At 33.9% G+C, this 13,841-nt stretch overlaps 1 protein-coding gene across 4 annotated transcripts in view; it reads left to right on the forward strand.

Annotated features, from left to right (window-relative positions):
* Dscam3 (Down syndrome cell adhesion molecule 3) overlaps positions 1-13,841 on the forward strand; it is a 76,428-nt gene that overhangs the window by 47,336 nt on the left and 15,251 nt on the right. For 2 of the 4 annotated variants that reach the window (XM_066391282.1, XM_066391285.1), the window contains exons 12-20: positions 3,656-3,811; positions 3,869-4,131; positions 4,520-4,655; positions 4,729-4,848; positions 7,160-7,330; positions 8,476-8,620; positions 12,417-12,603; positions 12,765-12,925; positions 12,985-13,577. In XM_066391282.1, coding sequence (XP_066247379.1) covers positions 3,656-3,811; positions 3,869-4,131; positions 4,520-4,655; positions 4,729-4,848; positions 7,160-7,330; positions 8,476-8,620; positions 12,417-12,603; positions 12,765-12,925; positions 12,985-13,577 — 1,932 coding nt within the window. Of the gene's footprint in view, positions 1-3,655; positions 4,132-4,519; positions 4,656-4,728; positions 4,849-7,159; positions 7,331-8,475; positions 8,621-12,416; positions 12,604-12,764; positions 12,926-12,984; positions 13,578-13,841 lie in introns of all 4 variants that reach the window. The other 2 variants (XM_066391283.1, XM_066391284.1) reach the window with 1 other exon arrangement.

Here is a 13,841-nt window from a genome sequence, read left to right on the forward strand (position 1 = left end):
AAGTAAAGTATTTACAATTAGTAAATGCACATGAGTCTGTAAACCGAGTTCTAAACCGTAACCAACAGATTCACAGAACTATAGTTAAAAATCGATTTTTAAACTTTGCCATCATGAAGTTCTGTTATTATTTACTTATTGTATATTACCAAATAACCCAAATTAGCATTAAGGTACATACGGCTCAATCGTTTTATTTTGAACCCAGCAACGTGTGGTAAAGCGCTGCAAACCTTTGGGGACTGTTTAGAGACTCTCGTACATTCAGAAGTTCAAAAGCATTTTTCTCGAAAGTGGTTGCTCACAGCGACATGTCTAACAAATACCTTTTTGAAGCAGAAACAATAGACAAATACGTTTTTGTGTTTAAAAGTGGATTCCCGTTACGAGTAACTAGCAACCTGAATAGTATGTCGCGGCTTCTGTGGTCAATGCAAAACTACTGGATAGTAATAAAAAATGGGAATCTGTAATATACATAAATATAATATATATAAATATGTAATATATTTTGGGTCAGGTGAAGGGGGTATCAAAGGTACTATTTAGTTGACCCTGGTATTGTTTAATTGTTCATTAAGGATTTTTTTCATTCATTCATTTATCATCATTTTAATTCTTTTGTCTGAGATGTGAACTAGAGAGCGTATAGCTTCTTTAAACCAATCTTTTTGGCTAGAGGAATGTATCAATTAATAGTTGAGCATCATTCCAGAAACAATGAGTTTCTGGCATGTGTGAGTAGAGTGTCAAGAAGCGAAATTTTCATGGTTTTTTTGGCCTCTATGGCAAACTATACTAGACGTGGGTGTTATCTATTAGAGTAATTTAATAGTTGCGGAACTCCATCGAGAGCATATAAAAAAACTACACCTCATATGGGATTTTTTTTAATTTAAAACTTGAGGTCAGTTTTGACTTGTCTTCCGATTCAAAAATGATGATAAATGACATTCAAATCAAAAAATAAATGACTATAATTATCAAATTTCAGTTTCTGAAAAAAAATATTTAATTTACTATTATTTCTCTAAATTTAGAATAAAGATAGTTTAACAATTTTTCCAGTTTCTATGGCGACATTCAATTATTTTTTTTGTATTTCTGCATTTACGAGGTATTCAAATCGATGAGCAACTTTATAATAACAATTCTATTATATCAAAGTATTTGTTCGAATGAATATTTTTTAATTAAAGACTTTTTAAACTTTTTAGAGAAATTGCAAAACATAAGCTAATTGACACAGAAATAGATGTGTAAACAAATGTCAACCTAAAATGGCTACATTCTGTATAAAATAGCAATTCTGAATGCTTCCCCAAGCACACGTTATTAATATTCCAACCCGAACTTCGAAATCTGTAAGAGGGTCATAAAAAGAATTTTTTCATATCAATAAATTGTTAAGTTGGAAGTTTCAGCAAATTACTATGAGCAATATGTTATCTCTTCCAAAAAAAGTTGAAATTGTGTTGATTTGTGGAGAAAATACACCTCACCGAGAAGGAGCTGCTGTCTTTAATGACCAACATTCAGCAAGAAAAGTACAGCTCTCAATGGTCACTAGGTTAATAGCTAAGTTTAAATTTACTGATTCATCAGGTAATAATTTTAAGATGACTCAGACGACAAAAAAATATAGAATCACAAGTATGTGATTAACATCAAAAGAACAAGTATTCAAGCCTTTGTCAAAAGAACAGGTGTTAACCGAAAGAATATAAGACACATTTTACATTAAAACAAATTTCATTCATACCAAGCCAAAATTTATAAATACCTTGAAAAAATGTGATTTCCCCATGAGACTAAATTTATCTTTTTTGTTTCAAGGTAAACAAGAAGAAAGTCTTGAGTTTTTTTATCAAATATTATATACATACGAAGCCTGCTTCATACCTAATGGAGTAGTAATCTAACAAAACTGTACCTGGTGGTCCCAATAAAATCCAAATTTTATAACTGATCAATATTTAAATTACTCAAATCAATATTCTTTCAAATCAAATGTGTGTTGCACTATGTTGAATAATCAAATTATTGGTGCTTAATTTTTAAACAGATCTTAAATACTGAATTAATAAATATGAGAAATTAAAAAGGAAATCTTTGTAGTACCAGTGCGACATAACTTAAAATACTTTAAAGAACGCCTTCAGAATATGTTTTGAGGCAAAATAATTGAACACGACATAGAGCAATTCTGGTCCCCTAGGTGACTTGTTTTGACTCCGCTGAACTTCTTTTATGGGCGTTTTTAAAACATAAAGTTTATAAACAAATATCCGTTGGCGATGTCGATTACTTTGAAAGATATTCGACAATGTGTTTTAAACATGAGTCTGCAGGCCATCAAGAATTCAATGACAGAGGTTTCTTCTCTCTTTTCGAACGGGTCCCTCTCTTTTCTCGGATAACTACTATATTGAACGAGATGGAAAGCACAAGGGAACATAATATTTTTTCTTTTTAACAGTTGCTGATAAGAAAACATTTTTGTTCTATTATGTCCAACGTTATATCATTAATCGAATTTCCAAAACAATGCATTTTCTTGAAATAGGTAAAAGATTGTTTTAAAATGACTGAATGATTGAAGAGAATGATTGTTACAAAATTGCTGACCGATTTGAATACCTTGGAAATGCGAAAATACGAAAACATTTTTGGCAAAAATTAGCATATGGACAGGAATTAAGAAATCAAAAAACGTCTTCCCTTTGTAATTTTTGCCAAATTTTGTGAAGTAATAATAAATATTGTTTTTTTAGTGCAATTTGATAATTATTTGTTTTTCGATTTTAATGTAATTTCTCATCATTTTAGACTAAAACCGAGAGATGAAGTCAAAATTTACTTAAATTCATAAGGAAAAAATCCCGTGTCATGTACAATTATGTGTGACACTGTGTATAGAGGCAAATGTACAGAAATGTTTTTTAATTGAATGTACATAAATAATCGGTGACGCAACACAAAAAAATGCTGAGCTAATAGGGGGTTCGTCCGCAGGAAAAATATCACATTGTAGATTTTCCAGTTTTAAATCAAAACGTATGGATTATCAAGTTAAGCAACGACTATTTGAGTTAAATATCTGAAAAGGAGGGGTTGTGAAAAATGCAAAAATTTATTTTTGAAGTGCTAACAATAACCAAAATATCCGTTAGTGCAGTTATAGTGATTCACCCTGTATGTTAAAAACAAAACGTTGAAAATCCTTTCTTCGCGTACGAGGGAATTTCTTTTCTGAGAAGAAATGCATAATTCAATGCAATCAAATGCTGGCGGTGTGTGTAAAAACGGCTGACTGATTATTGTGGTGGAAAGCTCGCTATAAAATTCGAGTAGAATGTGTTCAATATGTTTTATTCATCGCCACTCACTGTATTCCCTTTTTAGAGACGATCTTTAAAGCGCTGAATACTAGATAAGATATTGACGGTGCAAAGAGAAACGAAATTTCAACGGACGCAAGGGGAGAATTTTATTGTAAAATTTATTAAAATTGCTCGCCCTGCTATTCTTGGCAGATGACTTGTCACAGCGTTGAAAACATTTTCGATTCTTGATGCGACTTCGTGTCTGCTCTTTTATGGCAGAGAACATTAGAAGTCACGTTTGTTTGCAAAACGTAAAAATGTCACCGTAGGGCCCCCATTTATCCGATCTATCGGCCCAACGAAAGCCGTAGCGGGAAGCGACGCAATAATACATTGTCCCTATTCGGGATATCCCATAAAGTCTGTGCGATGGGAGAGGCATGGGCAGGAGCTCCCACAAGACGTGAGGCATCGCTTAGAAGAAGGTTCAAATCCCTTTATTCGGAGCGGGAAGGAACAAATAAAAGTGTTCGCTATTGCAGGTGGGGCTTTAAAAATAATGAAAGTTGACCAAAATACGGACAAAGGTTTTTACACGTGTTTCGTGTCAAACAAAGAAGGGCACGTAGCGCGGAAGGAAATTCAGCTGGTTGTTAATGCCCCCCCGGTAATGGAACCTTTCAATTTTCCGACCAGCATACAGGAAGGGGGGAGAGCCCAAGTAACATGTAGCGTGACAGCTGGAGATTTGCCAATTCACTTTTTCTGGTACAAAGACGAGGAACCCATTTCAGCGTCATTAGAGGTCAGTTGCCAAATCACGCCTTGTCCCGAATTATTTACTGTAAACTGGGAACGCTTTAGTGGCACCCATAAAAGTTTTTATTTCCGATCTAACAAGAATCTTTATTGTTTCTGCGGAATTTATGCCCCTTGCCATTAAAACCATAGCCGGTTCAATTGCTTTTAAAATAAATGCACCCAACGCCTGAGAGTAAAATGATAAATTAATATACTTAGGGATGAACTTCATCCCAAAGTGAGCTATAAATAAATCAGAAAACTTTGTAACTGAGGAAAGTTATTATTTCTTGGGAGATGTTACTGCGTTAATGTTTTCCGCGTTCTCCTTCCCCAAATTGCCATATAGAGGGCATTAAAAAAACACCAAAAAAAAAAAACGTTTTTTTCAGGTGGAGGAAATTCAAGCTGCTTTTTATAGTATTTTAGTTTTCAAAAACGTGAATTCAAAACATACGGGGGCTTACACCTGTGTGGCCAGCAACTCTGCTGCCAGGGTGAACTACACGGCCCAGCTCATGGTAAAAGGTAATTTTAGTCGAGCTGCGAACTAAGCAAATCACAAAATATTCTCAGCGAAAAATCGTGCTTTTCTTATTAGTTGCTCCACAATGGACTATAGAGCCACAAGATATTTCCGCATTACTCGGCAATTCAGTACTTATCCAGTGTTTGGCCAAGGGCTTTCCCGAACCCACGATATCTTGGCTAAAAGGATATGGTAAGTATATTTGTGAAGCAGCTCAATACATCGATAGAAATAGTTCACCAAAGTTTTCTGTCTTGTGTCGAGTTTTAATCCCTCCTTACAGATATTTTTTCGGGGAATTTTTCCTCCACAATAAATATTTTTATTTTTTTAGTTGCAATATACAAGATACCTCAGATTTTAGATTAGAGGACGAAAAACGGTTAAAACACACATTTATAAAATGGAGGCAGAGGTGTAGGCTGAATATAATTTTTTTAAACCTACAGGGTGGGTCAAAAAAGTGTATTAAAATTCAACTTTTTAATTTTAAATGAAACAGCGCATATGTTATTGCATTTTTGGATTCTTCGTACATTTTCAATATTATTTTGTTTAAAGTATTCTATACATTTTCGAAATATCGACTTTTAAAATATGGCACTTTTTCTCACATCTTACTTGCGAATAGCTCGAGTCATGCCCAAATCGTTTTTACATTCCCATCTTAAATTTTTAAGACAAATCGGAATCCTGAATTTGATATTTGTCAAGTTTTAGACAAATGTGAAAGCTTTATAAAAAATAAAAAAGGAACATGCAAATTTTTTTACGGTAGTAGTATTAGCAAAGCGGAAGAACCGAAGTTCTGCGATTAGTCTCTTAGGGCCCTTTCCGCTCCGCATTTTAAGGAAAAAGGAGGAGAAAGTCTGTTATTTTTACAGTTTTACAGTTAGCTTTCTAGAAGTTGATGTTCAACCAAAAACTTAAAATTTTTGAAAATCGCATCGTAATTCTCACAAGGAAACGGTTATTATATTTTTAGTCTCGATAGCTTACAATCTATGCTTTCGAATGCAGTTAATTTCATAGACACTGAAATTTTCATTTTAACCAAAAAATACAAAAATTAGAGCACATCAAAAATGTTATGGAAATGAACTTTTTTACAAAATCCAATTTCACATTCAAATTCCAAGAAATCTATTATTAGATATTTAAGATCCGGCAGATTAAGATTTATTGTTCCAAATACAACTAATTCCATAAGCATGAATATCTTATTCTTGATCCCTTAAATTGATCTAAAAATTTTATTTATTTAGATAGATAATTTGCAATATCATTATGGTACCTCCAGGAAACCTGTTATTTTTAGTTTACCTAGTATAAAGAATATTCAATTAAACACAATTAACTTCATAGATGGAGAAATTTTCATTTTCGCACAACAAATAAGAAGAAGGAAACTATCAAAAATTAATAAGAATTTACATCATTTTTTTGTAGTTCACACTTCCATAGTTTTGTAGTTTAAGATAATTGCTGCAAATTTAAATCTGGAATACTTTGTATATAAGAGTTTTTCCAAAGGGCTGAAAACGGCTTATCACCTCAAAAAGTATCTTGAAGAAATTTCCACTTTTCGGTCTAAATATTTACCAAAACTTTTATTTTAAATGAGATACCTATAATTTTTGAATCCAAAGAGCCACTTTAAGCATCTATGAAGATATATGTCTTCAACCGTTGTTGAGATAATATTGCCGAAAACTTTTTATTTTTAACATTTTTATGACTAGCCCCTGATAACTCCATTAAATGAGGCATTATTAATTTATTAAATTTACATATAATATTTTTAAAGATCTAAACCCTTTCCAGGCTTCGCATAACTCCACGTACAATTTATACAGGGTGTCCTAGGAACGTAGGTACAAATGAGTATAACGTGCTCGCGAATAAAACAAACAGCAAATTAAAGTTGCATGATAAAAAATTGCTTGTTTTTATTCCACAGATTGCTTAGGTATTTTTTTATTTCATAAATTGAGAATAAATATCACAGTTTTTTATTTATCGGCTTGGAATTGCTCCTAGGAGAGTATTTAGATATGATAAATTCATTTAAAATCCGTGATTCAAGCTAGTTGATACATATTCATAATGAATTAAAAAAATTATTTGACCTTCTGCAGAATGAAAAGAAACAACTTTTGTATAAAGCAAGTTCAGCTGAATCGCTCTATCGTTTGTACCGAAAGTTTCTAGGACACCCTGTAGAATGCAAAATCTGGTTCTGCCTTGCATAATAGATCACCTATCCATTTTAGTTAGCAACTGCATTTAGGGTACGAAATATTTTATGCGGTAAATTTCGGAATTCAATCGACCTTTTTTTTAACTCTCTAGTACCCAATACCCATTTGTATACTCGTTTCGAAGACACCATGAGTAACTATACCCTGAGTAAGTACCTGAAAAACGATCATGAAAGTTTACAGCAAGAAGTTTCTAAGGTATGAAATGAAATTTTGAATTGACATCTTCACTCTATTTTCAGGTAAATCAACAGACTACAGACCAATATCTGGAATTCATAGGGTGACTAAATTAGGGAACGGTTCTTTGTGGTTCGAGGCAGTCACATCTGAAGATGAAGGAAATTATCTATGTCGAGCCACAAACGGTATTGGATCTGGACTAGGGAAAGTAATTGACGTATCCATTAAAGGTACACTTTCACGATTTGCAAATATTTCCCTGGGATGTTTTCAAAGAATTTCCGCACTGATGAAAATCGCCCTTGTTTATGTCGACTTCAGCCCGTCAGTATTCAGCCGACGGCCAATAGTCGATAATTTTCCATTTGTGCATACAGGTCGTTGATTTAAATACATTAACTAGAGAGTATCTGAATAAACAAACTGTCTATAGGAAAATTTAAACTACAGATTATAATTGTGAATCTTCCCTTAAACATTAACAAACAGAGCATCGTCTTACTAGGATGGAAACGCATTGAAATTCTAAATTTGGTAGAGAGTGTGATTTATGAGGTTGTAAAAGGTAATGAATTCAGTCTCTATATGCATAGTGTTACCCCATCTGAAGAACTGAGCGCTTTGTTCGCGTAAGGTGGTGATCCGTGAAAGCAGATTGATTTATAACGTTCCATCTCGGGAATCTTTTATATGGTTTGGCCTATAATAAAAGCCTAAATAAATTTCTTTATATTGCCAAACTTTTTATATTCACGACATCTTTTTGCGATTAATGATGGTTCGTATAATGATATTCGGGTAATAGGCATATATGGGAGATAAAGATATATGCAGACATATACGTAACACACAAGCCAACAGACGCTCTAAAAGTGACAAATCGTTTCACTTTCAGGCAGAACCACCTTCGAAAGATGCGAAAACCTTCGGAGCACATTATTCCTCATATATGGAAAGACAAATTCATTACTCTTCTAGTTTCGTATATTTTACCCGGAGATAAATTTAGTCCTATGAATAAACATGTATTTACGGCCTATTTTGGAGGGCATATAAAATTTGTTTCTCGAAACTGAATTCCCACACCTTTCGAGGCCTGTTCCCGTTTTAGTTATATTCTACATTCCCCGCTAACACATATTTAAGTCATTTTCTTTCTGAGACCGAAGAACGAAAAGCCGGATTCGAGGTGGTGATTTATTACGCCGGCGATCTATGAAAATGAGTCATTTTTTTGCATATGTGCCTTAAATTTAAGTCAACTGATTTATGTCTGCACCCTAAGCCCTTTTTTAGCTATCTAACTAACGCTTAAAGACTTACAGCCATGCAATTGATTATATGATTTGGGAATTGAATAATCAATATTTTTTAGAGCCAGTTAGGTTTGACACTTCATTTAAAAACATGTCTGTGAAACGAGGAGAAGAGATTACGTTGATTTGCAATGTTCACGGGGATGCTCCTATAGAACTGGCATGGATTTTCAACGATTCTCCGCTAGACCTTCATAAATTAAGGTAAACTATATGCTCATATTGTTTTCAAAAATCGTAATTGTTCTACTTCAGTATAAAGAAAAAACTTAAGCATCGAGGTCTCAGTTATTTGAAGATTAGCTCTGTTTAGTTACGAATGGTTACTAATTTTGATCTTAATAACTTTTTTTTTTTAATTTGGATAATTGGCTAAATTTTCTTCTTTCTCTTTGGTTGTTATTTTCGGCGAGAAGTAGTTTAAGCTGGGGACATTTAGTATTTACACAAAAATAGGTACAATGGGTATGAAATACGTAATAAAGTTACAAAATGAAAAGTTGCAAGCTACAAATGCATAAAAAATTTACCCATTTTTGAAGAGAGTGGCTGTAAAATGACTCTCTGTAGGTGCGTAAGTGCTTCTGCTTCGTCAGTGTCCTTTCTCTAGTTAAATTTGAATAATAAAATTTTAAATTATGTTTGACTTTGATGCATCTTTCAAGGCTATCAAAGTTGTCAGAAAAAAAAATTAAGAGAATAAAAATGAATATGAAGGAAGTTATAAGTTACAAAATGAAAATTTCCAAACAAATTTACTCTGCGACCCTTCCATTGATTGTAATAAGAGATACAACCAAAAATGATTTTTGAAGGAGACAAACAGAATTACTTCATCACTTACTACATATTCGTTTTACCTATGTACTTTTGCGTAAACGCTAAAAATTCCAACAGAGATTTGATCGTAGAATGTACACTTTGTATAGTGTATGTATCCGGGTGCCGAATATTGGCGAGATTGGAGCGACTCAAATTTCTGGGATGAAAATTTCAACTATGTGTCATGTATAGCGTATATTAAATCTAACAAAATACGAAACTCTAGCAAAAACGTGTCAAGTACGATGCTTTTCTACGATGCCACAGTTCTAAGTTCGTGATTTGTCCGCTAGAAAATCAAAATGGCTCATGTTCACAAGCGATGTCGGCTAGCAAGTGATATACGTTTGATACACTAAATTGGTATGTTCTATCCTTATTTAACTCTGTGGGTGGAATAAGGAAAAAAACACCAATTTAAAGTACTAGACGCCTACCAATCATCAGCCAAAATCGCCTGTTTATAAATGCTTCGGTCAATAATACATACGTTATGAAATTAAACCTGGCAATAGCGCCAATTAGTCTAGTGGTGCGAGTCAAGTTTTGCCGATTTTTGTAACATTTAATTGTAACTTTTAGTATTTATTAACTGTATATGGTTTTTGAAGTAGAAATTTCGACTAGTTCTGGCATTATATTCAGCTATAAATTACGCAATTTCAACCTAATTTAACCGACATTGTAACTTCACAAATACCAAACACATTCAGGGCAACTCTTGAATCTAATAGAGAATTCAATTCATTACCGTTTATTATTTTTGAAAAAGTTTTAACATTTCACTCACCACGTTTTATTCAGTTCCACTTTATTCTTGATTGATCTATGAATGGCTTAGAAAATGAACAACTAGGCCAAATTTCTATTAAGTTATTAAGGTATAGAAAATAGTTTTGAGCTGGTGGTTCTTTCTGGATAGCGCTGTAGATATGTTTCCGAAATAACTTGCATATTTCGATGCGAAGCGTAATTAATTTCTACAGTACCTTGTTTTGCTTCACTTCAAAACTGCATTTTGTTAATAAATTTATGCTAATTAGGTAGCAGTACGTAACGTCTGTTACCGTATTTACGTACGTAACAGACGTTACGTACGGCAACCACAATTAGCATATTCTGCAGTTAGCATATAATACAGTTTATGTGTTAATTAACATAATTAGCATATAAACTGTCAAAAATGTTTTTATAAACAAAAGTATGGATATCGTTTCCAAGATCTTCTCAACAAAAATAGGATTTTTGATATTTATACCAAAGTATCAAAAAGCATCTTAGTAAACATAGTAGGCATCCTTGTAATAGAAATATTTTTTTATTATTAAGGATTTATCACTTATTCACATCAAATGTTGAAAATGGACTGCATCTATCTTAATGGATTCTCTAATTCTTTTCTTTATAGATTTCGATGTCCATGTAATTGTGTATCGGTTTATAAAGACACATTTTTCTGAAAAAGGGTCTGTCCCAACGAGATAAAATAGGAAGTTCTTTTTTACTTAAAAATATTTGCGATTCAGTAATTGGATTTCAAAAATTAAGAAATATCATAAACAAAAAGTTAAGGCAACATTCCGTAGGAGACTCCCTATATGTGGTGCATCTAACTGAAATCTGCAATTGTTAACACAAAAAAAAAATTCCATTCCGACTTATTAAACTATACCGAATTTCATAATTTTGACGCAAACTGTTTTGAAAATATCGCTAAAAATCCATTTGCAGAGTTCCCCCTTTAAAGGGTTCTAGTCCCTTGAAAAAAGAATTTTTGGAGTATATATTTAAGTACATATATTTCTTTATTATTTAATCTTTAGAATCACCTCCAAAAATATTTCTTCATTATTTCCGGATACGCTGTATATCTATACATATATGTATTCATTAATATTAACTGTTAAAAACTTGCGCATAACTGAAAAAGGCACTTACAGGCAACAAAAAGATTCTAAAGGAAACACATAATTCAAATTTAAGACCAGCAGCAGTCACCGGTGCTTTCCAAAAAAGTTTCGGGTGGTAAAAGAGGACCCGACTGCCGCCGTTTAAAAAAATATAACTATTTTCATAATGGTTTAAGCGGTTTAACAGTATAGAGTTTGAAGAGCAAATGCAACAAATTTAAAGTATGTAAATACTGCAAAAATTATAATAGAAACTATGAATAAAAAACAAACAACAATTTTTTTCATCTTTAACATACTGTGCCTCTCTCGACAACACAATTTTTACGAACCGAGATATGTTCTTATTAACTTTTTAGCTCAGAATTAGGTCCCTTATTATGAGTCTAACTTTGGATTTTTACAACTCAATTTTGAATATTAGGTATTTCCTGCCCCTATATGTATAGGTATACCTACCTCTAAATACTTCGGAATTTCAAAGTGCCAAAGACGATGTTGGTATAAGTTAAGAATTATGGGCGAAAGTGATAAAAAAATGAGGCTCACTACTTCGAAAACCATAAATAATTCAGTACATAGTACCAATTTTTGCTATAAAGCGAACCTTACATAATCATTCTAGTGTGAGTTTTGATGGACGAGCATTAAAGAAAGTCACTTTAAAGAAAGTCGAAATACAGCGAAATAATTCCAACGTTCAAACATTATCTCAAACCCTGTTCTTTTTGAAATATCGAAGATGTTATCTCTGCTGCTCAACTAACTACACAATAGCCTTTTCCGAAGTAAATAAAATCCGTAACAAAATACCATGAACAACACAGGCCGTTTCGCAATTCGAAAACAGCTCGTGGAATGCCAGCTTTGAAATCAAAAGTTTTTCTATGAAATGGAACGAAATGCATTCGAAAATAACGGGATGTAAAGGAAAAATATTGCATTTATGCATTTAAATCGATTTAATTATGCACGGTCCGGTTGCAGCTGACAGAAGAGGTCATATAGACTCTTGAATTTTAATCCGTCAGTCATCGCATGGGGGATATTTGTGGTTCTTGGGTATCAACAAGCGGAAAGGTAAAAAGGCCTTTTGTTTGGTGAATAAGAGTAATATTTCCCTGTGGCACCATTACAGAGTGTTCAATGGAGCATTTTCATTGAGATTACTAAAGTTTGGCAGTTTAAATGAGACGTCTTATCGGTGGCTTTCATTCTTCCGCCGATGTTTTCATCAATTTTATCCATCCCCGAAAAACCCATTTCAGGTTTTCTCACGTTAGTTTGAAAGAGGAAAAAGAACTAAAGTCGCAGTTAACCATTAGTAGGAGTGATAGAGAAGATTCGGGTATATACAAGTGCCTCGCGGAGAATGATTTTGGCCGGAGCGAGCATGTCATCAATCTTACCGTTCAGGAGAAACCCGATCCTCCCTCTCATTTAGAGGCAATAGAGGTAAATTGCTATGCAGTACCGAGTTTGTTCTCTATAATAAATTCTTGTCATTTTTATTTCCAACTTTTTAAACTTTTGTTTCGAGAAAGGCAATTTAAGGATTATTCGGCTAGTGCGCCATAACAATACTTCAGTTTAGTTTGCATTTCACCTTAAAACAGGTTTTAGGGAAATCCGTAAGACTCTCTTGGAAAAGGTCTTTCGATGGGAACACGCCCGTTGTGGGCTACGTAGCCCAATACAAAATGCTGGATAGCCATCACTCTACATGGGAAAAAAATCAAATACTCAATCTCAGCATGACATCCAGCACCCATCCTGGGTTGGTAACAAAATTGTTTCCCATTATTTCTCACATCTCCTATCATTTTTACTCCACAGCGAAATTATCGAGCAAGCAGTAATAAACGGCCTAAAATCGGCCACCGTATATACGATTAGAGTGGCTGCAGTAAATAACATCGACAGGAGCGAATTCACCGAACCGATAGTAGTAAAAACCTTAGAAGAACGACCATCCGGGGCGCCCCTAGACGTCAAAGTAGATTCAGTAAGTTCCACAGAATTATTTATACAGTGGACGCCACCCTTAAGGGACACCTGGAATGGGGAATTGCTCGGATACAAAATAAATTGGAAAGAGCATCACGGCCCTATGAATCATTCTAACGTACACACGGTAAACGGATGGGCGACGAACAAGTTCCATTTGCCGGGTTTGAAAAAATTCACCACCTACGACGTCACCATTAGCGCCTTTAACAGTATTGATGAGGGTCCGTCGTCACCTACCATTATTGGTACCACCAAGGAAGGGGTTCCAGAGGCACCACCTTTAGATGTCATGTGTTCTGAGATTTCCTCGCAGATTATGAAAATCTCTTGGAAAATACCTCCGCCGCACTTACATGGAGGACTTATACAGGGATATAAGGTTTTTTATAAACCTGTGGAAAATCATCAAAGTGTCACAGGTATGAGATCAATGTAGTCAGGCTTAATAAGACATTGTAACTGCATTGTTCCTATTTATCTCGAAAACTAATTTAGATACGTTAAAACCCTTTATAGGCTTATAGACGTGGTCAAGATTGTTGGTCAAATTTGTTGTATTTTTCCTCATTAGGCCCACAAATTCTCGAGATATCGTAGCACTCCCCTCCCTGTTTGGAAACTCTTCTGCAAAATATTTGAATTTTTCAAGTGCTGTTTGTCGAACTGGGTCGTGAAAATAGGTA

Source organism: Euwallacea similis, chromosome 6, assembly GCF_039881205.1.
Source record: "Euwallacea similis isolate ESF13 chromosome 6, ESF131.1, whole genome shotgun sequence".
Classification (NCBI taxonomy): Eukaryota; Metazoa; Arthropoda; class Insecta; order Coleoptera; family Curculionidae; genus Euwallacea; species Euwallacea similis.